This window comes from Gekko japonicus, unplaced genomic scaffold (genome assembly GCF_001447785.1).
Source record: "Gekko japonicus isolate JY-2015 unplaced genomic scaffold, Gekko_japonicus_V1.1 scaffold146, whole genome shotgun sequence".
Lineage (NCBI taxonomy): Eukaryota > Metazoa > Chordata > Lepidosauria > Squamata > Gekkonidae > Gekko > Gekko japonicus.
Window position 1 is genome coordinate 1,594,400 of NW_015167533.1, and position 25,787 is coordinate 1,620,186.

At 41.5% G+C, this 25,787-nt stretch overlaps 1 protein-coding gene across 1 annotated transcript; it reads right to left on the bottom strand.

Moving 5' to 3' along the window:
* Nucleotides 1-17,458: 17,458 nt before the first annotated feature.
* On the bottom strand, nt 17,459-25,526 carry LOC107112339 (vomeronasal type-2 receptor 26-like). The gene is made up of 5 exons (XM_015413461.1): nt 25,239-25,526; nt 23,776-24,639; nt 22,029-22,253; nt 21,037-21,163; nt 17,459-18,360 (listed from the first exon to the last, which is right to left on the bottom strand). The coding sequence occupies exons 1-5, from the start codon at nt 25,524-25,526 to the stop codon at nt 17,459-17,461; spliced, it is 2,406 nt and encodes an 801-aa protein (XP_015268947.1).
* Between the last annotated feature and the right edge of the window lie 261 nt (nt 25,527-25,787).

Consider the following 25,787-nt stretch of genomic DNA (forward strand, 5'->3'; position numbering starts at 1 on the left):
TAGCTGGTAGGATCTTTAGCATGACCTTGCAGCCATACAGTACCTTTAGCATGCCCTTGGAGCCGGAGCCGCCATTTCGCGGGGCCGGGAGGGTGGGAGGGGGGCAAGTCATTTCGCCGGGCCGGGACTGTGTGAGGGGGGGTGAGGGGGGTGCCCGAAGGGCAGAGCCGCCACTCGCTGGTCCTGGAGTGTGTGAGGGGGAGCGAGGCGATCGCCCGAAGGCCGGTCGCCAGGCCGGGATTGCAGGCGGGAGGCAAGGCGGGCGAGCGGAAGCTGCTGCCGTCGCCCATGTTTGAGTGGGCACTGGGGAAGGCAGCTCACCGAATCAATAGTGCCCTCGTAATCCTCTTCGTCGAGCAAAATGAAAATGGCGTCTGATGAGGTACACAGTAGCAGCAGTTGTGGTGTGGGCGGGACCCGGGCTTTGCCTTCTGATTGGTGGGGATATATGCTGAGGAGCAGTTCCATCAGCCATACACTAAGGGAGTGCATTTTGGAATTAGAACTTTGGCACCCACTACTCAAATATAATAAGGGAGAGATAAGAGCAGCTTTAAAAAGAAATTCTGATTATTCTGGGAATTATAAGGAACTATGAGTTATCTGGGGCACATACAATGATTTGCAATTATATCCCATTTCTCAATACCTTAGGTGGTCAGTGACTCGGTTTGGTGTAGTGGTTGAGTGTGCAAACTCTAATCCGGGAGAACTGGGATTGATCCCCCACTCCTCCACTTGCAGATGCTGAATGACCTTGGGCAAGCCATAGTTTTGTCAGAGATGTTCTCTCAAGGACAGTCTTCAAAAGAGCTCTTTCAGCCCCACCTACCTCACAGGGTGTCTGTTGTGGGGAGGGGAAGGGAAAGGAGTTTGTAAGCCACTCTGAGTGAAGGCTGGGGTATAAATCCAATCTCCTCCTCCTCCTCATGGAAAATAATAAATATACCCAATAATTACTAATGAAAAGGAAAACCATGCCTATGGTTAATGAAGTAATTCTATCAAGTTATATTTGTAAATATTTTGGCAGAATTATATGTGAGATGGGGCAATTCTGTAAAGCAGCCTGAATTGTCTTAGGCCTCTCTGTTTGGTTCCTTTCCCATAAGGGTTTGCAGGCTTAGGTATTATCATATCTTAAGCCTCACTCTGAGTCTGACAATGCACTCTACTCTAAAAGAACTGTTTACATTTCTGAGTTCTACCTTCAAAGCCAAAACATCTAGATATGAGGACCTGTGGCTCCAAGCTCCTGCCTTGACAGGGAGGGTGTTTTTAACCTAGTAATACAATGGTCAGAGACTTCTGGTTAGAAAACAGAGGGATCTGGATTTCTTGACTGACTGCAAATCTGGATACTAAAGGTATTTAACACTAGTGTTTGAGATGCTAAGGCCCCTCTGCCAACACTGTAGTTTAGGTCTTGCCAGAGCAGCTGAATGCATTCCTAAATAGAGAACAATTCCTGAATGAATAAGTGCACTATTTGTTTATAAATATTAGTTTTTCTGTTCCCTTGTGTAAAATGAATACAGAAACTGCTACTTGCAGTATGGTTTTCTTTCAAAAGATGCTTTAAACTTTGGAACAGGTCCCCCCCTCAAACTAGTGGGTTCCTTCCAGTTTCAATCCTCCCCCCATCAAGCTGAGTGGAGATGGGATTCCTAGGAAAATCTCCTGAACTTTTAATTAGCCCAAAAATATCCCAAAACACTGCCTGTGAATTATTAGTTTGACTTTGAGTCATTTATTACTACTCAGGAATGACTAGTGTATTCTGCAAATGAAACAAATGTATGCAATATTTGATCCATGATCAATAACTGTTTATGTAAAAGACAAAGGCAACAACAACAGCAAATAATTAAATGGATAAGGGACAATTTGGCTAAATTGGAGGACTTTTGGAAAAAGGGTTGATTAAGATCATCACTGGAACAAAGCACAGGTTAGATGGATAATTATGGTAGACCAAAGACATTCCTAGAATGTATCCAGTGAGAAATACATATAATAGGAATGGTATAATCGTCAGGATATTTTTCTAATCAGTTGCTCCCTCTTGTTCAGCTCTGGCTTCAGAACAATTATGTAGCATTTGGGGGCAAAGACACAAGTCAATAACCCAGCACTCGAGACTAGGATAGAGAAGATCTCCACGGCTACCATGTATTTCCCTTTGGTGCTCAGATAGGCTGGAACAAAAGATAACCAAACACTGCAAAATATCACCATGCTAATTGTGATAAATTTGGCTTCATTAAAACTGTCAGGTAACTTCCTGGCAAGGAAAGCTACAATTAAGGTTATGATGGAGAGAAAGCCCATATAGCCGAGGACAATATAAAACATGACCACAGACCCTTTATTACACTCTGCTGCAATCTCTGTAGCTAATGACTGTGTGTCAAAATCTGGGAAAGGGGGAGATGTTCCTAGCCACACCACACAAATGCTACCTTGAATAAGGGAACAGGAAAGGACAATAGAGTTGGTCAGTCTTTTCCCCACCCACTTCCTCATGCTGGATCCTGGTTTGGTGGCCATGAAAGCAACAATCACAGTAATGGTTTTGCCCAAGACACAAGAAACAGCCACTGAGAAGGTGATACCAAAAGCAGACTGTTGTAGGAAGCAGGTCACCTTTCTAGGGTATCCAAGAAATAAAAAAGAACAGAGGAAGCAGAACAAGAGGGAGACGAGGAGGGTGTAAGAAATATCCTTGTTGTTGGCTTTGACTATAGGGGTGTCTTTGTGCTTAATAAAGATTTCTAACACCAAAACTGTGACAAGGATAAAAAAACAGCCGCTGTGGATAAACTGATCCCTAGATGTTCATCGAAAGACAAGAAGCTTAAAACTTTGGGAATGCATTCATCTTGGTCTTTGTTTGGATACTGCTCTTCTGGACATTTTTTGCAGTCATCCATATCTGTAAAGGAGAAGAACAACCATCTTAGAATGTCTATGACTTGGGCCTGATCTTCATGAGAGTCTTCAATGGTGAAGAATGTGAGATATGTTCTTTATGCTTATTTTTCTTGATCTGTACGTGGGTTATCTACAATGTCTTTTAAATATTCTATTAAAAATAATGACAACACAATCTGCATTTATATTAGCTTTTTATTTCTTCAATAGATTTGATATGTTTAAATATATATTATGTATTTTAGCTAAATATATGGCATATTTTAGTAGATTTTCATTTCCACACACTCCTTTGGTTAAACACTAGGATATCAATCAATATGCAGAATGACAGGGTTTCGGTGGGGTTTTTTGTATTCATTCATTCTTGCACTCCATTTCAAATTTTTCAGAGGGATGAAGCTGTACTATCAGTCCCACTAAGAAGAGGACTATACCATCAGTACTGGAAAGGAAGTTGCCCTTAGAACCAAATAACAAAGGCACAAGAAATGGATTCTGTCCAAGAATACAAATGTGATCCTGATTCATTACCTGACCCAGAGATTTATTGACACTGTTGGGATCTCCCCCCCCCCCCAATCCTTTCATTAGCTAACTGGGGCCAGACTTGCCTTTAATATATCTTAATTATTATGATAATGGCTTAGATACAGTGATGTGAAAAAAAGAAATATAAATGGTCTTAGTAAAGTTCTGCTTGCTCAAGATCTTCCAGAACACCTAGTTATTTCCTCCCACTATATTATATTACCTAGGAATTGGTTACAATAGATCTTGTGCAAGTGGGCATATGTTAAGTTTGACACTGCAAGTAGCTACCACAGTTTTTTCTTGCATTTCTGCTTGAACTGCCAACTTTTTTTTTTGCTGGATTTAACCACATAAAAATGAATACACATTGATATATTTAGTAACAAGGTAAAATACATTGGGTTCATCATGGGCAACTGATTCCCCATGCAGAAATTCTCATAACCCTTTTCTGACTGATACAGACTTATGGTAAATGCTGGCACACTGGCCACCTACCCTTCTGGTCTGAAATCTTCCCTTCAGGACAGGGAGAACAACTGTAGCAACAAAATTTCTCCCCTTCCTTCTTTTTCCTCAGAAAGCCAGGGTAGCAGTACTCATTGCACACAGAAACAGGCAAAACCTGTCCAGTAATATGAAAGAAATGTACAATGTTAAAAACAATCATTATTTTATAATATCATTTGTATAAATCGAACAACTGCAACATGAAAAAGGCAAGATGTTTTTAGTCAACAAGCTTCTATCCCCTTTTAGATGTCAGCTGATTCATACCTTACCACGCTATTCAGTGTGAGAATTTCCCCTTTGCTGGAAGAGGATCTTTGTTCAGGGGAAGAGGGTCAATTAATGTAGAAGGGCTAGAAATCATGGCACCTTTAAGAATAATTGAATTTATTCTGGCATAAACACATGTGAATTGGTGTTCACTTCCTCAGATGCATGTGGTGTGGAGAAATCTATTTAGAGAATATTAAAACCAAAATCACAGAAGGGCATGGGGAGAACAGGAGGAACTGTAGCAGGGAAAGCACGGTTACAAACCAATCATTTGTAAATATTATGAGGGAATAATACGAAGCTTAGTCCATCAAGGACAGGTCCCACATGAGATATGGTCCAAGGAAATAAGGGCTAGTCCCTATATGAAAGGTAGCAACTCTAGAGAAGAGTCTTTAAAAACCAGAAAAATACACACATTAAGAAAACTTGTATACAACATCAGTTAAGCTGCTTATGAGGAAGTCATTAGACGAAACCAAGTACAAGCCGGCTGCTTCGTCAAGCTTCATTAGCTTTTAGCTTTATAAGCTTTATACTCTTTTGACTGCCAACAGTAACTGTTTTGGAATTCCACTGATATCTTCGGGCTGTTGGCAGCAACTGACAATTTATTGTATTATCTTGTTATTGTAAATACTTTGATATTGTATGGCTAGATTATATAACTTGGGGAAATTTTGTACACTGAGAAGTTACTATTAAGTATAAAGCATATGTATTAAGCATACTCAACTTACCTTTTAGAGTGTATCTTTGGATTGATATTGGCCCCAGTTTTGTTTTCTTTGGAGTGTGGTTACTGGGAGGTCTGTTTTGTTTGGATTTGGACATTCTACTGTTACATCACTGTTTATTTTTCCCCCAATGTGAAACATGACACAGATTTTGTTATCAAATCACATCACCCAAGGCAGTGAGCTGAGGCTGCAAAGAAAACTACTGCCCCCAAACCACCTATCTGGAGAATGAAGTCAAGAATTGTAACCTGGGATCCACACCTGGTTAAAATTTGTCTGCCACACAATACTGTCCACATGAATGATGAATTCTTGTCTCCCAGGAGCACTGACATTCACCCTTCCAACTTTCACTCTGGCAAAGGACTTGTTTGGGAATGTGACCAGGTTCATTATATCAAATCCAACTTCCATTCCCCTAGCATTAAAACGCACTCTTTCTCCAGCTGAGTTGTTAAACGAAACATGTTGAAGAAATGAGTGAAGCTAGTTGAAAGAGAAAACGGGATAGTAACTAAGGTGCTGCAATCATCTAGGAAGATGCTGATGGTCTTTTTAATAAACACGAGGAATGAATGAAGGAACACAAGGTATACCAGAGTCTTTCACAGGTGTTCTTCTAGTCAGCCTATCAAGCAACACCACCAAAACTTGGACTGGAACTTCTACAGATTCTAGTATCCTGGAACTAATATAAAACATGGAATGGACTTCTGAACATTACATCAATCTATTGGTGTGATGCAGTTAAACATATTGGGGCCCCGGTCACACGGAGCATTAGGCACACTAGAGGGACGGAAGATAGGCGGATTTTCCAGGTGCGATCTCACCGCCACATCTGGGAAGCGTAGAGCTCCCGTGGCTCACCCGAGGCTTCCCGCTGAAGATGCGGAGTAAAAAACTAGTACCTCCGAGGTACTAGTTTCCGGAAACCATGGGGCAAGGGCGGGCGTCTGATCACGTTTCCGGTGGCATCCGGCACCCGCCCATGTCCCGTCGCGAAAAGGTTCCCCCCCCAAGTCTCCACGGATGCGCACAAGCACCCAATGGAGCACACGGACACTTGGGTTAAAAGAAAAAAAAAACCCGCCGATCTGCTTCTTTGCCACGCCGCAGGAGTGAGGTATGATTGGCACCTCCCTGGCACCTCCCCCCAACCACGGGATGTCGGCGGGACGTTTGATCCTTCTGCCGCGCGGTAGTTCGCTCCGGGGCAAACAGCTACGCCTCCCCCCTGCGATATCCAGCCCATGTGACCGGGGCCACTATTCTTCATGCTGAGATACAGAGGGGAAACCCAGAATCTTGGATTCTTTTGTAAACTTTTGCTTGGTTTAATCTAAACCCAGATGAAAATAAAACTACATTATCAAGGTGGAAAACAGAAACTGTAAGGCTTCTTTCATGCTTGTGGTTCCAAGAATTTTTAAAAAGTGCATCCAAATTGTAGTGTATTTTTGGTGCTTGGTCTAATGAAATAGTCACCCTCCCCTCAGCTGATATTTGTGTGTGTTGAGAAGAGAAGAGAAGAAGAGATTGGATTTATACCCCATCCTTCACTACCCAAAGAAGTCTCAGAGCAGCTTACAATATCCTTTCCCTTCCCCTCTCCACAACAGACACCCTGTGAGGTAGGTGGGGCTTAGAGAGCTCTCTTGAGAACTGCTCTTGGGAGAACAGCTCTGGAAAAACTTATTACTGACCCAAGGTCTCACCAGCAGGAGTGTGGGAATCAAACCGGGTTGTCCCAGATTAGAGTCCACACTCTTAACCACTACACCAAACTGATCTCATGGGGTGGACTTCTTCTGAGTTCTGTTTGTTAGTTAGAACTGCATACTGCATGAGCTTTCTACTCCCATTCCTGTGTCTTCTTTCTAACAAAGGGATGTTGTTTTAAATATATCCCTCTCTGCTTTGAAAACCTAAGAGCATAAATCTGAGTGAGTACCTGTTCCTGATCTGCAAGCAAATGGAAATACTTTGTCAGTGAATTAAGTGGTGAACATTATATATTAGAGGAGAAAATTGTATGTATGCCCAGAAAGAAAGTCATTTGTTGTAGAGATGTTACCTGCCAAGGTTGCAGTTCCTGAACTTGAAGTTCTTTGCCACCCATTAATTCTCTGATATCAGACCTAATTGTGTAAATATTATTCAAAGCATGTGCCACGACATAGACAGCATTATAGATGTTATAGCTATGGCCAGTCATGTGCATTTCAAAAACCGGCCCAGGAAGTCTGTCTAGGCTCTGCTCCCCTGTACATACATCGTTGCCTTCCAATGGATCCTGGGAAATCGGAAATGAACAGTCAAATGCTTGCTCCCAGAAGTCCCTGAGAAAGCCATCTCCCTCTTTCAAGTCAGGTTTTATCTTATGAAGAAATTTCTGAAATCCTAGGAGGTTATATGACTGCATTGTGAAGAAAAGAGCACCATGGAAGAATTGGAAATCCCAGGCCCTTTGAAGACCTATTAATGCAAAATCAACCTGGGCAGTCATTATCCATACTTTTCTGAGTGATGTGTTGTTTTTATATGCAGCATCCCCAAGGAGAATCAAAATATGCAATGATATAATAGTCATAGATTCTCCATAGAGAATAAATACACTGGCATTGCTGTCTGAGAAAGGAAGGTATATCTTGGAGGTTAAATAACTAACCTGACCCCAAGTATCTAAGTGGAGTTGGCTTGGGAGTCTTTCTGTGAAGGCCAAACATATCCCATTATGGGAAAGCAATGGTTCCAGCGTCTGTACAAAATGTTCTCCACTGTCGTCATCTACAGCAAAGAGCCCAACCCATGTCCATCCAAATTGGAGAAGCAACTTGATTATTCCTGTACGTTGCTGATCTTCATTTGGGACCATGCGATAAAAAGAAGGCAGTTCCATTGTACTTTCCTCCTCTGAGCCGAATGAGCCATATGTGAGCTAAAAGGAAACATATAAACATATTTTGGAGACAATTTAAGAAGAGTGTCTCTGTAGATAATGCCTTTTCAATGAATACTTGTGGGTGAAAGTTACAGTTACAGAAAGAAATAGCTTCTAGGATTTTGATGGCTGAATTTCTTCAATTTGTACAAAAATGATGAAAGTTTTGCAAAATATTAATGAAAAAATAATCGGCCAAAAACATATAATGTGTTTTTGCACAGGTAATAATACTTAATGTAATGGTTCAGAATGTTGCATTGCTAAAGTGACAGAGACTGTGGCCTTATACTACTGAGCTACTGCCTGTCACTGTATGCTATTAGTAGTAGATCTTTTGCTTGTTTTCAGATTTCTGTATTTCAAGCCATAGTGCACTGTTCATTGGATAGCCCACTCTGTTGATTGTGTTTGACTTCCACTATGCAATGCATCTTGAGTCTCATTAAGAAAAGGGAGCATAAATAAATCAATAGAATATAACATATTATCCTGCACTTCACATTCCCCTTCCCTTGAGTTAATTCTTCTTCTGTCTTGCTCTTTTGTGCATCAGAATATACTTTTATTCAATTGCTGACAGTAGCCATTCAGTTATTTTTGTAGTCTTCAGTTTTAACCAGGCTCCAAATGCTTAGAGATTAATGTGATCTCACCTGTGGAATCCTGTAAAGTCCTAAGATATCCGATATGCGAAAGGAGACATCTGAGCCAAGTCCACCTATGACAGCTATTGTATTTTTCTGGATGTTATATTTGTAGTTAGGAACAAATCTGTGAAAATTGAAGAGCAGGTCCAGAGTGGTGCGGTAGGTCATTATAAAATCATAGTAGCTGTCATAGATGTGGGATCCAAGTGTGACATTGGGCAAGATTTTGGGGTTCTCATTGATCTCTTTGATGGCAAACACCAAAGCCAGGAGATGCTGGTAGAACTTTGTCACCATCCTGTAGACACAGTGAAATATTTTGAGATCGTTCTCTAGTGCCTTACCACAACAGTAATCTATTCAGGCTTTGGTTTAATAGTCTTAGTGTACAGATATACTTGCATTTTTTATTGATGCTTAATATTAAAAATGCTTTCATGAATATATTTTTGATTTAAAGTATGCCCTTTTACCACTATTAAAAATATGTGAAGAACACTCCTTGCCGTGAAAACCCATTACTATTAGTAACTTGTGACTTGACAGTACCTACATATATAAGCAAAAAAAGAAATATTAGGAGAACATGGTGCAAACAGAGGCATAGTCATCAGTTTTAAAGCATTATATCAGATTACATATGTTTAATGGAATGAAGAACCATTATCAAGAAAAACCATATTATGAAAAACAAGAGGGGCAAAATCCAGTGTTCTTCAAGGGAATACAGGATGGAAGGGGATAATTTGTGGGTAGCTGAAAAATGTACCACTGAAATGAAGTTAAGGTGGAAATGAATGGCATATGGAGATAAGAAAGAATTAAAATGGTGAGAACCAGATTAATTTGTTACTCGCCATTTCAGAATCTAGGAAAGTAGGAAGAAGCACAGTGTGTGGATCAAGGCTTGCAATCAACCTTACAAGTAGCTCACATAACCTACAACAAACATTTCATTCATGTTCCCAAATTGTTGACATGCAAGTATCCGTGTTCTTCAGATCAGGTACCAACAGTCCCAAAGCATTTGGGGTACATTTTCACAGTCCTCTCCATTCTCCATTTGTTGGTTCATACCAACCCTCACCTTTATCAGTGTTTTATTTATTTTACAGTCTTATTGGCCATTCATGACTCTTACAGAATTTATTTCAGCTTTGCTGTTTATTTAATTACATCCCCGTAATTTGTGTCATTAAAAAAGCTGATTCTTGGTTCAAAATCCCCCCAGTTTCCAAAATAATAATTTAAAAAGAGTTATTTGTATGGAAGTTGACAGTCCACAAAGACTGCAAGTGGAGCAGAAGGGACAGAAAGATATTGTAAAGAAGTGCTGGGCTGAACTAAGCCAGCATATACTTTCTAAATGATTCTGACACATCCATACACATAAATTAGGATCTGTGATGTGGCCATACTCATACAATGCAGGAGCTGGAAGATATCTTACGTTGGCACCTCAGACAGATAGTGTGAAGGATGTTTCTCGAAGAGAGGTTCGTGAAGGCTGTAAATGATCTGTGAAGTAATCCCACCAATCAGGAGGTCCCCAGCCTGGTACCAGCTATGTCGAATCGGAAGGGGGTCATTTTCAGGACATTTCATTGTTTGGCATGCCACGGGAGGCAATAGAAGCAGCAGGACCACCACTAGCCTCACCATTCTGGCAGCAAAAATTGTCTCTAGATGCAGACTCTGCTACGCCTATCTACAGCACAAGTTACCTGGGATGCTAGCTCCATGCACCATCACATTTCTAAAAGGGAAATGTATGGGCCTTTTACCTAGCATCAACACAGTGGCAGACACATGCCTTGAATGCTAGTTGAGATTTCTGGTAAGTTTGAACTACAGTCTGGCTTATCAAATCAAATCAACAAACACCAAGGTAATGGGCCCTTGCCTGCATTTTGACCCTACTTCCAATTTGCAGTGCCACTGCAGCAGTTCTATAACCAGTTTTATTGATTTTTGAACTTTGTGAAAGACAGTGAACCTGAGCCAAATTACAGTGATTTGGATAATTGCAGGGGGAGATAAGCATCTGTGGAGAGTTCCTGTTGTGAGGGCATCACTGGTAGCAAGTTCCCCCCCTCCTTTCAAACTACAGTCTCATCTGGTCCTTAACACAGGAATGTGGGAGGTGGGCCCGGAATTCCTTGGGGAGCAAACTGGACTGGAAAGCTAAGTTTCAAAATGAGGCCATTTTGTTCATTCAAATATTTTCTCTCCCACATTTCTACCATTTGCTCAAGGCAATCGACAGCATCATTACCAAAATGAAGATTGCTATTTACCTTCAGTTTTCCCAAAGGAGTATTATGGCTCCCCACCCTAGAACAGTTCAGGGTAAAAACTAATTTTTTGGTCACAGTTAAAATGACTGACTAAACATTAATTTTTCTCTCAACATATACTCTGATTTCTCTGAAAAGTTCCACAATTTTGCAAGAGTGCTGTGTTGGAGAATTCATGGATTCAGCAGCTTTAATACAACTGCACCAGCCATTTACTTTTGTCTTGAATCATTCTGCTTTTAATTGGGATTACAAATGGCCACTATCTGGATTTATCTGACTTCCCTCAGGGACTTAGATCTTGTGCTCTTTAGTAGTATTTTTAAACCAAAAGATTCAGTTCTCTACTAGGTATCATTTTAATGTAGATGGTTTCACTAAGAGGAACATTAGAACATAAGAGACGCCAATGTTGGATGAGGCCAAAGGCCCATCTAGTCCAACACTCTGTCACACAGTGGCCAAAAATACCAGGTGCCATCAGGAGGTCCACCAGTGGGGCTAGGACATTAGAATCCCTCCCACTTTTGCCCCCCCCAAGCACCAAGATGACAGAGCATCACTTGCCCCAGAGTCCCTATCTATACCTTGTGGCTAATAGCCACTGATGGACCTCTGCTCCATATGCTTATCTAATTCCCTTTTGAAGCCGTCCATGCTTGTAGCCGCCACCACTTCCTGTGGCAGTGAATTCCAAGTGTTAATCACTCTTTGGGTGAAGAAGTACTTCCTTTTATCCATTCTAACCCGACCGCTCAGCAATTTCATGGAGTGCCCACGAGTTCTTGTATTTTCCTTCTTTTCCTTGATGAAGTTTATGCTGAGAGCCAAGCTTGCCACTTGGAGATGTGATTATGCAGTCTCTCTCATAATATTTCAGCCTCCTGAATAGCCATGATGCAGAAGCAGGCAATGACAAATCACCTCTGAAACTCTCTTGCCTTGAAAACCCTACAGGGTTGCCATAAATCAACTGTAACTTCACAGCACTTTCTACTACAATGGGCCAGTTCAGTACGAGCTTGTCAGAGCTTGAAAAATTGGGAGGCAGCCATGACTAGGGCTTGGAAGGGGGACCACCAAGAAAGACTGGTGTCACTATACAGAGCGAAGCAACTGTAACCGACCTCTGTCCATCTTTTACCAGGAACTGTCTGTGGATGGTGTCGCCATCAGTCAGTTGCAAATTAACAACATGTTAGACTCTCCAGGTTCAATCATTTTATTGCTCATAGACCAATAGCTTATAAACAAATATACAAAATATAATGCATGCAATGAAGTACAAGATACATTATAATTTACAGTTCACAGTTTCACAAAGTTGCAGATTAGTTTACTGAATGCACATTAATTACCTAAAAAGGGCAGAGTCAATTAATTTAATTCCACCCAAGGTTACAGATGAAAACTTAGCCACTACCAGCATCACATTTGGATCAATGTCAGCTAAGAGATTAGCTACAAGTTCTTGATTTGTAGCAGGGCTCCATTTTTGAATGTACACTGAGATCCATCTGTTGTGAGCCATATTGTATTTCTTACAATCAATGAACAAGTGCCAAATTGTGACCAAATCACCTGAATTACAATTGCAAAGTCATTCTGTAAAAAGGGGCATGTTAGACTCCCATTGTATTTTAGGGCCAATGATCAAGCCATTTGTTTATATATGCTTGCATTGCAAGTGTTCTGCTTGTTTGTTACAATTTTACAATGCTAATTCCTTGGTGAGAGAAACTATACCACACTAGAGCCTCTGACTAGGGTTGCCAGTCCCCAGGTCCCAGCGGGGGTTCCCCTGGTCTTCAGGGCTTCAACCCACTGCTGGCCAACTGGTCAGATGAAGCTCTTTTGGGAAATGAGAAAAAGAAGGTCAACGCAGCCCATCAGAATGGAATGTTAATCACATGGCTGTGCCTTTTATTAGGCAATGTGGGATTTAAACTCATGGACTTTATTTTGGAATTCTGTGCCTAGGTACAAGATATTGGACTGTATAAGTGTTTTTAAACTTTTGTTAAAAAAACTCCGGTAGAGGCTAAAATGATCCCCAAAGGTTCTTCAGAAGACAGAAAGGTCAGCGTTTTGAGAATATATTTGTCATGGTTCTTACTTGGATATTGACCTCTTGGACAATTGATACAGTAATCCATGTCTAGAAAGACAACAAATAGCTTGACAATGAGAACTGATATGATACTTCTAGCCGATTCCCTGACCTTTCTTATGGCAAGACAACATGAGAAATGTTACATATAATAACATTTTACTGCAGTTTCCAGGTTCCAATACCATCCAAAAGGCGTTTTTTACTATTTCACATTTAACTGCTTTTGCTCCTGATGATTTGATGGTTGTAATTACTTTAAAGTTTAACTTTAGCAGGGTTCGAACTCTCTCCCTCCATTTAATTACATCAGTATGTCATGACCCTGTCTCAGGCTGTCTCTGAAGACTGTTCAGAAGCTTTGATTGTGGGGAAAATGGACATGTGAGATTCTTCATGGGACTTAGGAAACTTTGGAGATTGTTCTATGGACTTTTAAAAGGCCTACACAGACTGTTTGTTTGGTTCTAGATAAAAGTGAAACTAGTAGTTGTTGTCTTTAAAAGTCATAATAGTTGAGACCAGGGGACAAAGGGGTCTTTCTGTTTCCAGGTGAACCAGCAACTAAAGTATTCTGCAGATGAATTAATTTTTGTGCACCAACTTCCAAGGTGAAGTTGGTATGGCTCCAAGATACAAGGTCTTCTGCACAAGTGATGCCTCGACACTGCAATCCCCTCCATGCACACACTTGTCTATCACAAACTTTAGGTAGCCAATAATTTTAGGAACCAAGTTAAGACCTATATTGCTTTACCAAGGTTTTAAAGAGGCCGGTTGTGTGTATGTTTGCTTCCTTTCTCCTTCACTTGTCCATGAATGACCTTCCTAGCAACATCTACTCTACGGCATGTTCTGCAATGGCTGGTGTGTAATACTCCTTACCAGGGGTCTTGTTGTAGAAAAAGAGCTGCCGGAGCTCATTAGCATAACTCATTAGCATAACTTATTTGCATATGCCACGCCCCCTGACATCACCGGAAGTGACAGAAGGCCACACCCCCTGACATCACCGGAAGTGTGTCAGAAGGCCCGGCTACTTACCCTCCTGCTTCATCCTCATTCCCAAACGGAATGAGGATCGAAGTAGAGGGCGGGGTAAAGAAGGGGGCGGGGCTTCACCACGTGACCGCCCCGCCCCCTAGAGGTTCTCTTCCGGAGCTCCGTACCTGAGAGCTCCCCCCCGACTAGAGCCCTGCTCCTTACCCTTCTGGTTTGAATTTTTTCCTTCTGGACATGGAACACAATCATAGCAGCAAAATGGCTCCCCTTCTTTCTTTTTTGTATGATAACCAGGGTAGCAGTAATCATTGCACACAGAAAGAGGAAGTGCCTGTCCCCAAATATGAAAGGAAATTAGGATGAAGGAAATTACACATTATTTTATTGTTTGTTAGCTGAACAATACAAATCAGAGTTCAGTTTAAAAAAAACCAAAGCCTGGTATTGCCCTTTGGTGCTCAGGTAGGTTGGAACAAAATGCAACCAAACACTGCAAAAGATCAGCATGCTGATAAATTTATTTATTCATTGGATTTATACCCCTCCCTCCCCACTGAAGCAGGCTTAGGGCAACTTACATAGAAGCGGTGAAACAGTTAAAAATACATAAAATCTAAAGTGCAATAAACTTGGCTTTATTAATACTGTCTGGCAACTTCCTTGCAAAGAAAGCCACAGTCAAGCTGAAGAGAGACAGAAGGGCCATGTAGCCGAAGACAATATAAAAGAAGAAGAAAGGCTCATCTAAAGATGGTAGTAGGGTTAGGTAAAGTACGATGTCTGGACTGTGGGTTGACATGGACAGAGAGGTAGTTGGGAAGCTGCAGTGAAGGAGTGCAAATCCCTGGGTCAGATGGTATGCACCAAGAGTTCTCAAAGAACTTTCCAGACAGCTTACAGAGCATGTCCATCATCTTCCAGACATTTTGGAGGATGGGAGATGTACCACAAGACTGGAAGAGGACAGATGTTGTTCCAATTTTCCAAAAAGGGAGGAAACTATGGGCCAGTCAGTCTAACCTCTGTCCCAGGGAAGATACTGGAGCAGATTGTAAAGGGATCGATCTGCAAGAATCTAAAGGACAACTTTATGATCCAGGGAAGTAAGCCTAGACTTGTCACCAACAGGTCCTGCCAGACCAACCTCATTTCCCTCTATGATGGAGTGAAGAGTTTACTGCATTGCGGGAATGCTGTTGATGTTGTTTACCTGGATTTCAGTAAAGTTTTGGCAGGGTTCCCCATGATATTCTGATAGGTAAACTATGGACTGGACTCTAGGATAGTTAGGTGGATAGGGAACTGGTTGGAGAACCACACTCAAAGAGTAGTTGTTAATGGCATTTCATCTGAATGGAGGGAGGTGTCCAATGGAGTGGCACAGGGCTCAGTTCTGGCACAGAACTTAATTTTTTTTATAAATAATCTGGATGAGGGTGTGGAGGGTCTACTTATTAAATTTGCAGATGACACCAAATTGGGAGGAGCAGCAAACACACCAGAAGATAGAGATAGAATGCAATGAGATCTGAACACACTGGAAAAGTGGGCAGATTTTAACATGACACAATTTAACAAGGATAAGTGCTGAGTTCTACATCTAGGTAACAAAAATGAGGAACATGCATACTGGATGGGGAATACACTTCTGGGTAGCAATGTGTTTAAACAAGATCTTTGGGTACGGGTAGACCATAAGTTAAATACGAGCAGTCAGTGTGATGTGGTGACAAAAAAGGCTAATGTGATCTTGGGGTGTATCAACAGAGGCATGACCTCAAAATTGCAAAATATCATAGTCCTGCTGTACACTGCATTGGTCAAGCTGCACCTGGATTATTTTGTTCAGTTCTGGAAGCCTCACTTCAAAAAGGATGTGGGCAGAATGGAGTGGGTGCAGAGGAGAGCAATGAGGATGATCGGGGGTCTGGAGACCAAGCCCTATGAGGAAAGGCTGAGGGACTTGGGAATATTTAGTCTGGAGAAGAGGACATTGAGGGGGGACATAATTGCTCTCTTGAAGTACTAGAAGGGCTGTCACTTAGAGAAGGGCACGAGGCTGTCCCTGTTGGCAGCAGAGGAAAGGAATCGCAATATTGGGTTTAAATTAAGGGTGGGAAGATGCCAGCTGGATACTAGGAAAAACTTTTTTACAGTAAGAGTTGTGCAACAGTGGAATCAGCTGGCTAGGGAGGTAGTGAGCTCCCCATCACTGGCAGTCTGTAAGCAGCAGCTGAACAAACACTTGTAAAGAATGCTCTAGGCTGATCCTGCATTGATCAGGGGGTTGGACTAGATGGCCCCTTCTAACTCTGTGATTCTATGATTCTAAACTATGGTGACAGACCCTTCATTACATTCTGCTACACTCTCTTTATTCAAAGAGAGCATGTCAAAATCTGGAAAAAGGGGAGAGGTTCCTAGCCACATTATAAAAATGTCTGTTTGTATGAGGGAACAGGAAAGAAATATAGAGTTTTCCAGTCTTTTAGCCACCCACTTCCTCATGTTGGATCCTGGTATAGTGGCCATGAAAGCTAAAACTGCAGTGATGGTTTTAGCCAGCACACAAGAAACCGCCACTGAGAAGATGATGCCAAAAGCGGCTTGTTTTAAGAAACAAGCCATCTTCTTCAGCCATCCCAGAAAAAGAAAAGAACAGAGAAAGCAAAGTAGGAGGGAGATGAGCATAGTATAGGTGATATCCCTGTTGTTGGCTTTGACAATGGGGATATTCTTGTATTTAGTGAAAGATCACAGCACAAAGAAACTGCAATAGAGGATAATCCAATCCCCAAAGGTTCATCACTAGAAAGAAAGATCAGTGTCTTGGAAATACTTTGGTCCATACATACAGGGTGAGCAGCAATTAGCATGCATTGATGTGTAAATATATCCCTCTTAATTGTCAGATGCTACACATCAGTTCCAGTTTTGATATATTTATTTGTTTAATAACTTTCCCCCTTATAATTAAATCCAAACAATGGCCATATAAACTCCTCTGATTAGTTGTTAAAGATTACAAACATATTAGTAATTTCTCATTCTCAGTAATCATCCAACCAATCAACTTTCAGCCATTATAGGATTGTCAGTAATCACTAAGGAATTGCTACACACCACTGACTATTTTTATAAAGGAAAATAGACCTGACTTGGTGCAGAATGTATTTTTAAAATGCTATATGTAGTAATGGAAGAAGCTGATATATCCTGAGGGCTCAGACACAAACATTGCACCAAAGAAATAAGTCAAATAACCACAAACTTTATTCTCCACTCTTCATTGACTGATATTTCTGACCGTTTTGTTGGTTGGGCTTTCTTGGAGCATGTGACTGCCGTGCTTTGAGATGTAAGAGATTCTTGACATCAACCATTACCCTCTGCAATACTCTTAGATCAATCCCATTAGCTCTACTCTAAAGTGAAAAATGTCTCCAAGAGGAATCTTAAATGCTTTAATTCTTTCTTCTTGTGAGCAGTTCCCTATTGTTCAACTCAGGCCTCAGCAGAATAATGTAGCATTTAGGGGAAAAGATACAAGCCAGCAACCCAGCACCGGAGGTCAAGATAGAGAAAATCTCCACAGCTACCATGTATTTCCCTTTGGTGCTCAGGTAGGTTGGAAGAAAACACAACCAAACACTGCAAAAGATCAGCATGCTGAAGGTGATGAATTTGGCTTCATTAAAACTGTCTGGCAACTTCCTGGCAAAGAAAGCCATAATCAAGGTGGTGAGGGACAGAAACCCCATGTACCCCAGGACAATAAAAAACATGGTGAAAGATCCTTCATTACATTCTAGGATGATCTCTTCAGTGAGAGAGAGTAGGTCCAAATCTGGGAAAGGGGGAGAGGTTCCAAGCCACACCATACAAATGCCCACTTGAATGAAGGAACAGGAAAGAAGGATAGAGTTGGCCAGTCTTTTTCCCAACCACTTCCTCGAGCTGGACCCCGGTTTGGTGGCCATGAAAGCTACAACCACAGTGATGGTTTTGGCTAACACACAAGAAACAGCCACTGAGAAGATGATACCAAAAGCCACTTGTCTTAAGAAGCAAGTCACCTTCCTAGGTAATCCAAGAAACAGGAAGGTGCAGAGAAAGCAGAAGAGAAGAGACATGAGGAGAGTATAGGTGATATCCCTGTTGTTGGCTTTGACGATTGGAGTATCCTTGTGCTTAATGAAAATTCTCAGCACTAAGGCTGTGACTAGGGATAAAGTAATTGCAATGGAGGCTAATCCAGTCCCCAAAGGTTCTTCAAAAGATAGAAAGCTGAGTGTCTTTGGAATACATTGGTCATGGTCTTTGCTTGGGTATTGATCTCCTGGGCATTTGATGCAGTCGTCCACATCTGCAAAGAGAAAGTATGACTCAGCAAGACAGTAGCAATTCTTATGAGACTCAGAGCTAATTTCTTGACCACCTTTGGTACAGGACCAACATGGGAAATGTTATATTTCTGTTTCCAAACACCTTCAGAGTTCTGATTCTTTTATTTACATCCCTACATGCTTTGGGGCTTGTGCAGTTGGAAGCCCAGCTTCTCTCATGTTCTTCAGCCCACCAGTGAAGATCCTTTTACAAGCCTTGCTTTCTGTGCCTCAACGGCAGAGACAACACAAATGATGAATGGAGACAGAGATTTGGGGGGAAGGGTCATAACAAGATTACTTTAAAAATTGGCAATTGAGGCCTCAGGCTGACTGACATCCTCCTTCCCTGACCTCCTGCATGGGGGAGACCCCAGGGGGGAAACCTATTTTTTAAACTCACTCTATTTTGCTGGTTTTGTTGTCGCATGCAACACACACTCACTGGCTTTGAGATCTATGCATGTCTAGAAAGCCATGTCCTCAATCTCACCCATGGATGTATCTTTCCATTTAAATATCTACTGGTGCCTGAGGTGCTGAGAAGGGAATGGGTCACAGTTGGCGTGGAGTCTCCCTATGTCAAGATAGCTAGGCTTTCTTGTGGGTCAACAGGAGACTTGAACACATTCAAACCAAAGATTAGGTTTTAAAATGAAACATTTATTTAAATTTTCAAAAGGAAAAAATACAAAATCCAGCAACAAAACATTTCACGGAGTACAACATAAAATAACAAATGCTAACTTAGACTACCTGTATTTTACAGTGTAGTTCTCAGGAGGCACAGGCCGTAAATCATGACGAGGAATGTCGTTTCACGTCGAAGTCTGTAAGCACGAACAGCATACAGGAGTAGGAATGTGCATTCAGTTCGTCCATTCGGACCCCTTTTGGGCTGCTGTAGGCCGATTCAGATTCTCTGAACTGAATTGGCTTGTCACCGAATTGCAGCCGAATTGCAGCGGCAATTCGGCCCCATTATATCCTAAGGGCCATTGAAGTCAATGGCGAAAACATAGGGTATATTCTGGGGGCTGGAGGGGAGGGGGTTTGAGGGAGAGGCTCCAAACTCACAGGGTAGCTGCTGGAGCCTCTCCCCAAAATACCAACCAAGTGTGAAGAACATTGGACCAGGGGGTCAAAATCTACAGTCCCTCAAACAGGTTGTCCCTATCCCCTCCATTGTTCTCTTTGGTGGGGGAAAAGTTACTTACCCTGAAGGAAGCTTAGCCAATTATTATAGGCTGTAGACCCAGTCACATTAGAGCTTGCTATAGGAGCTCCCCAGTCACCAGAATCTAAGTGCGGTAGTGTACATCAAAATTTGTATAAGAACTAGCATTTTGAAATATGACTTGCAGCACTTCTTGCTAATGAAGAAATAATTACAGAATGACAAACCTGATGAAGGACATGCAAACGGATAGTGTACTAGAATTCCGTCGTTTGTCTGTAACTAGTAACTGTATTGCTTTGTATGTACTGCTAAGCTTTATATCGTATATTGTAGTGTTATTGTTGTAATCTTGTTTGTCTGTAACTAGTAACTGTATTACTTTGTATGTACTGCTAAGCTTTATATCATATATATTTTACAGTGGAGCGGTGGCACAGTAGGTATATCCCACTGTCTTAACATCCGAACTGTGTCAGTTCGAGCCCCGCGCTGGTGTGAGCAGTCAGCCTGTTGTCCCCAGCTCATCGTCCACCCAGCAATTTGAAACCCTTGGTGAGTAGATAAAATGGGAACCACTCCTTAGGGAGGGTGGGCACACCAACTCCCCTCTGGGAAAGTATTAGCTGTCGGTTGGGGACGTCCTGGTCCAGGATCCAGAAGACAGAAGAATCTACTCGGCTATGAAAAAACCCTGCAGTGTGATGCTCCGGTCAGGCGATGGCAGTGTGGCGACACGACATATGGGTCCTGAAGCCCTAACATCATCAAGCCAGTTGACACAGCCATTCGGGACATTACTCAGCCAAGCCAGAAACGTTTCCACCATGCAGTTACGGTGTGTGCAATTAAATGAATTATATGTTGTCTTCCCTATCCCCTATGAAAACATTGTTAGTCCCCTATCTAAAGAGTAACTGTAAATCACTTTGAACCCACTTGTGGGGAAAGCGATTAATAAATCGAAAGCATTATCATCATCATCATCCTCATCCTCATCATCATCATCGTCATCATCATCATCATCATCATCATTTTGTAGTGTTATTGTTGTAATCTTGTTAATAATTTAATTCTAAACATTGCATATAAAAACTAACAAATATTTTTTTAACTGTACACGGTGATTTACTGTTTTGCTGGCTATTATAAACCGTGGTCCTGTTTGTTGTACTATATCTTAATGTCATGCAGCATCTGAAAACACTCCACTTTCCAGTAGGTAGGACAGATGGACTCACATTCCAGCTGTATCTCAAGAAGTGAGTAGCTCAAACCCTGCCACAAATTCTGTTAGTGTTTAAGGTGCTACTGGACTCTTCCTCTTTTCTACTGAAATATATTGAGTAAGAGGTGAGCTGTTTCTCAAACCCCCTCAGTAAATCTCTGAACATTGTACAAAATGGAACAAGACACTGTTCTAAGAAGTGATAACATGGAAATAAATTCAGTTTGCATGCTGGTACACTATACTACTTACCCTTCTGGTTTGAAATCTTCCCTTCTGGACATGAAGCACAATCATAGCAGCAAAATGGCTCCCCTTCTTTCTTTTTCTTATGATAACCAGGGTCACAGTAATCATTACACAGAGAAAGTGGCAGCACCTGTCCCAAAACATGAAAGAGGATTTAGAATGGGGAAAATATGCATGTGGCAAAATTTCTAGCTGCTGTTGTCAAATCACATGACAACTTCTGCAGTAGCAACCTTTACATTCTTCCATGCTTTCCTGTGGAATGAGGTTTATTGTGGGATGAGGGTTTGCTGTTGCAAAAAACAGTAAAGACAATGAAACAATAGAATAGAATGGGGGGAATTACACATCATTTGCTTGCTAAACAATACAAACCAGGGTTCAATAAAAATGAAATAATTATGCACCCCGGTCTGGTTATTCATCAGTTGTTGGTGGAAAGTGCCCTCAATCCCAACTGACTTATGGTGACTCCACAGGGTTTTCAAGGCAAGTGATGAACACATAGCATATGTGCATAGCAATCTGCATAGCAATTCTGGACTTCCATGGTAATCTCCCATCCAAGTACTAATCAGGGCCAATGCTGTTTCACTTCTGAGAACTGATGAGATGCGGTTCACCTGGGCCATCCAAGTCAGGACATTGCCCAGTTACAGCACATATGGTTTTTACAGTCCTTTTCTATGCTGGGGACTAGAATAAGGAAACTGACTACTGAGCCCCACTGGGCTTTCCAAAGCTGAAATTTTATACGTCTGCTTTACAAACCTTCCAAACACTAATGCAAGCATGGAAAATATTTCATATCTTTTGCCACCTAATCACTTGCTTTAAAAATGGGAGCAAAAATGAGATTTCAACTGTTTGATCTTTCTTTAGTATTTGCTTATGAAATGTGGTCATATTTTTGTTATAGAGCCTTAAGAGGGAACAAAATGGACCAAGAAAAGAAGAAAGTGGAGTAGCTCCTGAGAAGACTCTGCGATCCCCACCTGGTTAAAACTTGTTTGCCACATAATCATCTCCTCATTGATGATGAATTCTTCTCCTTTTGCATTTGGATCCACTCTTCCAACTTTAACCCTGAGGAAGGACCTATTTGGGAATATGACCAAGTTGGTTATGTCAAATCCAGTGCCCATTTCCAAATCGTCATTAAAAAGCACTGTTTCTCCCGCTGAGTTGTTAAATGAAATTCCTTGAAGAAATGGATGGATCTGTTTGAAAGAGAAAAACAACACCAACATCTCCTTGTTGTGGTTTTACGCTGAGATTTCCAAATGTCTTTCATTGCTGATACAACTTTTATGTAATTTTAGCTATCTCCAGCTTGGCTCCGTGTTTTTCAACAATAGAAAACAGAATGTTTAGGGTTTAACTTATTTCAGCTTCAAGCAATGAAGGAAATGAGAAGGCACAATATTTTTTCAATGAATGATATGCAGAATATAAATTTTCTAGTTAATCCTATGGGGAAAGTTGTCTTAGGCCCCTGCCACACGGCAGGGGAAAAGGCGCTTGAAGGCACGGCTTTTAAAAGACACGCCAACGTTGACACGGCGCGGCGGGAAAAGACGCACCGCGATCAAACGCCTGCTTGCCGCGCCGCGTCCATTTGAACCACCCAAGGTAGGTGGTTCATTTTGCGGCGGTTCTTCCCGGGTTTGGGCCAGTTCGGGTGCGGAAGCAGGACGCTTCCCAGATGTGGTGGTGTGATCGCGCCGGTTTGACCCGGCCCCGAACTGGCCCACTCCCGGACCAAATCGCCGCGTGTGAACGGGACCTTAGATAGTTATAGACTGTAGTATTCCAATATGGTCTCTGTGGAGTTGCTATTATAGATTTCAGAAGCTATAGGTACTATAAAATACAGGATCTAAGGTCTTTAAGAACATAAGATAAGCCAATGTTGGATCAGGCCAATGGCCCGTTCGGTCCAACACTCTGTCAAACAGTGGCAAAAAATACCAGGTACCATCAGGAGGTCCAGCAGTAGGGCCAGGACACTAGAAGCCCTCCCACTGTTGACCCCTCCCCAAGCACCAAGAATACAGAACATAACTTTACTAAGGTGTTCTGTTATCAAATAATAACTCTTTTCTTTTACAGTTATACTAGATTCAACTTTGCTTATGTTGCAATACAGCAGCAGAATTTTTGAGCTTAAAGTCCTTCCCAACCAGCCTGTCTGAACAACGATATATCTGGGGAATACCATTCTTAAGGGCCCCATCTTATTCAAGGTGAGAATAATACACTGCTTTACCACCCTCCCTAGCTGTGAAATTCTTGTTCTCAAAAGATGAAGCCTGAAGGCGCACTTCTACTGAGTGATCCTTGAACTGATTGATTGCCGAAGGTGCCATGTCCTTCTTATTGTATCTTTTGCTGGCTTAAAATAATTTTGATTATTGTTGTCAGCTGCTTATCTATGGGGCCAAAGTTAACAAACTCACCACAAAAGAGCACACACACAAATAGATAAAATGGCAATAAATCTGCTCATGGCAATGAAGTTATTTAATTAAAAGACCTTTATTTATTTATAATTTTGATTTATATTCTGCCCTCCCCGCATGGGCAGGCTCAGGGAGGATTACAACAACTTAAAATACAACAGAATAAATACAATAAAAACTTAGATGCATCCACAGAGCAGTAATCTAAAATTCAGACAAGCAACCAAATTTATAAATAAATAAATAAATAGACACATTTAAAAATACATTTATAAATTACCTGCCACGGTTGAAGATTTTTAAGGAAAACTTGTTTGCTCTCCACAAGTGCACTGGGATTGGGTTTAGATGAGTACATGGCATGCAAAGCATGTGTCATGGCATAGACAGCATTATAGATGCTGTAGCTGTGGCCAGTCATACTCATTTCAAACACAGGGCCAGGGAGACTCTCCAGCCTCTCTTCCCCAGTACATGTTTCATTGACTTGCTTTGCTCCCCAGGGGTTTGGAAATGTACAGTCAAATGTTTGTTCCCAGAAATCCTTGAGAAAACCATCTCCTTGTACTGTGTACAGATTTCTATACTGAAGAAATTTCTGGAAACCTTGACATGTCTTTGAGTGAATTGTGAATGAAATGGTGCCCTGGAAGAACTGGATATCCCAGGACCTTTGAGCACTTAATAATGTAAAATCGACTTGGGCTGTCATGATCCACACCTTTCTAAATGAAATATTCTCCTTATATTCAGGATTGCCCAGAAATAAAAAAGCATTAAGTGTCATAAAAGTCGAAGATTCTCCATAGAGCACAAAGGTCCTGGAATTGTTATTAGTGAAAGACAAATATACCTTTTTAACTAAATCAATTATTTCATCTACATGATCCCAATGGCCTTGGTTTAGGATTCTTGTAATGAAGGCCAAGCAGATTCCATGCTGAGAAAACAGTGGCTTCATCTCCTGCAAGAAATAGTCTCCACTGACATCATCCACAGCAAACAGCCCAATCCACCTCCATCCAAAATGCTGAATTAACTTGATAATCCCCATGTACTGCTGGGTTTCATTTGGGACCATGCGGTAAAACGTAGAGGAATCTCCTGTATCCTTCTGCTTTGGGGCAAATGAGCCATAGGTGAGCTAAAAGGAAATATGCGGATATTTTAGAGATGAATACCTGCCTATGTGGTTTGACGATCCGATAGAGAAAGATTTAGGTTTGATGAGGCTTAAAATCAAGGCTCCATCCAACTTTAATTTCCATAAATGGTGGGATTCAAAATGGTGGGATTCAAAATGGTGGGATTCAAAATGATTATAGCAAAGACATCTACTAAAAGCCCATTACTTACCTCATACCTGCAACACCCCCTTCACACCAAGCCCACCAAAGGAACTCTTCAATAAATCTCATCAAACCACCTTAAAATAACTCAGACTCTTAGTCCATCAAGGTCAGTATGGTCTACTCAGATTGGGAGTGGCTCTCCAGGATTTCTCACAGAAATCTTTCCCATCACCTACTACCAATTCCATATAATTGGAGGTGTCTGGGACCTCCGGCATGCCAAGCAGAGGCTCTTCCACTGACCCATGGCCTCTCTCCAAACTCTTGTTTGACCCTTCTTTCTGCAGTGCAATAGGAAGTCATTCCTTCTATGTCATCCATACCTCTCCCTCCTTCTGAAAAAACAGAATAACTCCCGAGTATCATTTCTGAATTCATTCATAGAGCCTACCTGTGGTATCTTGTAGAGACTTAAGAGGTCTGCCATGTAGGAAGAGACTTCCAAGCTAAGTCCTCCAATGACAGCTATTACGTTTTTCTGGACATCACATTTATAATTGGGAAAATATCGATGCAGTTTATAGAGGAGATCCAGAGTGGAACGATAGGTCATTCGAACATCATAGTAGCAGTCAACGATGTGGAACCCGAGACTGACATTAGGCAAGATCTTTGGGTTCTCGTTGATCTCCTTAACAGCAAATGCCAAGACCAAGAGATGTTGATAGAGCCTAGTCATTATACTTTAAAAAGAGGAAAGGTCAACAGTTGTGAAGCAATAGATAAGACTTCCTTCCAATGTATTTGAAAACGTGTTAGTGCATATAAAAGCTCATACCTCTAATTAAACTTTGTTGGTCTTAAAGGTGCCACTGGAAGTAGAGAGCCAGTTTGGTGTAGTGGTAGTGGTGTAGTGTAGTGCTGTAGTGGTTAAGTGCATGGACTCTAATCTGGGAGAACCAGGTTTGATTCCCCACTCCTCCACTTGCACCTGCTGGAT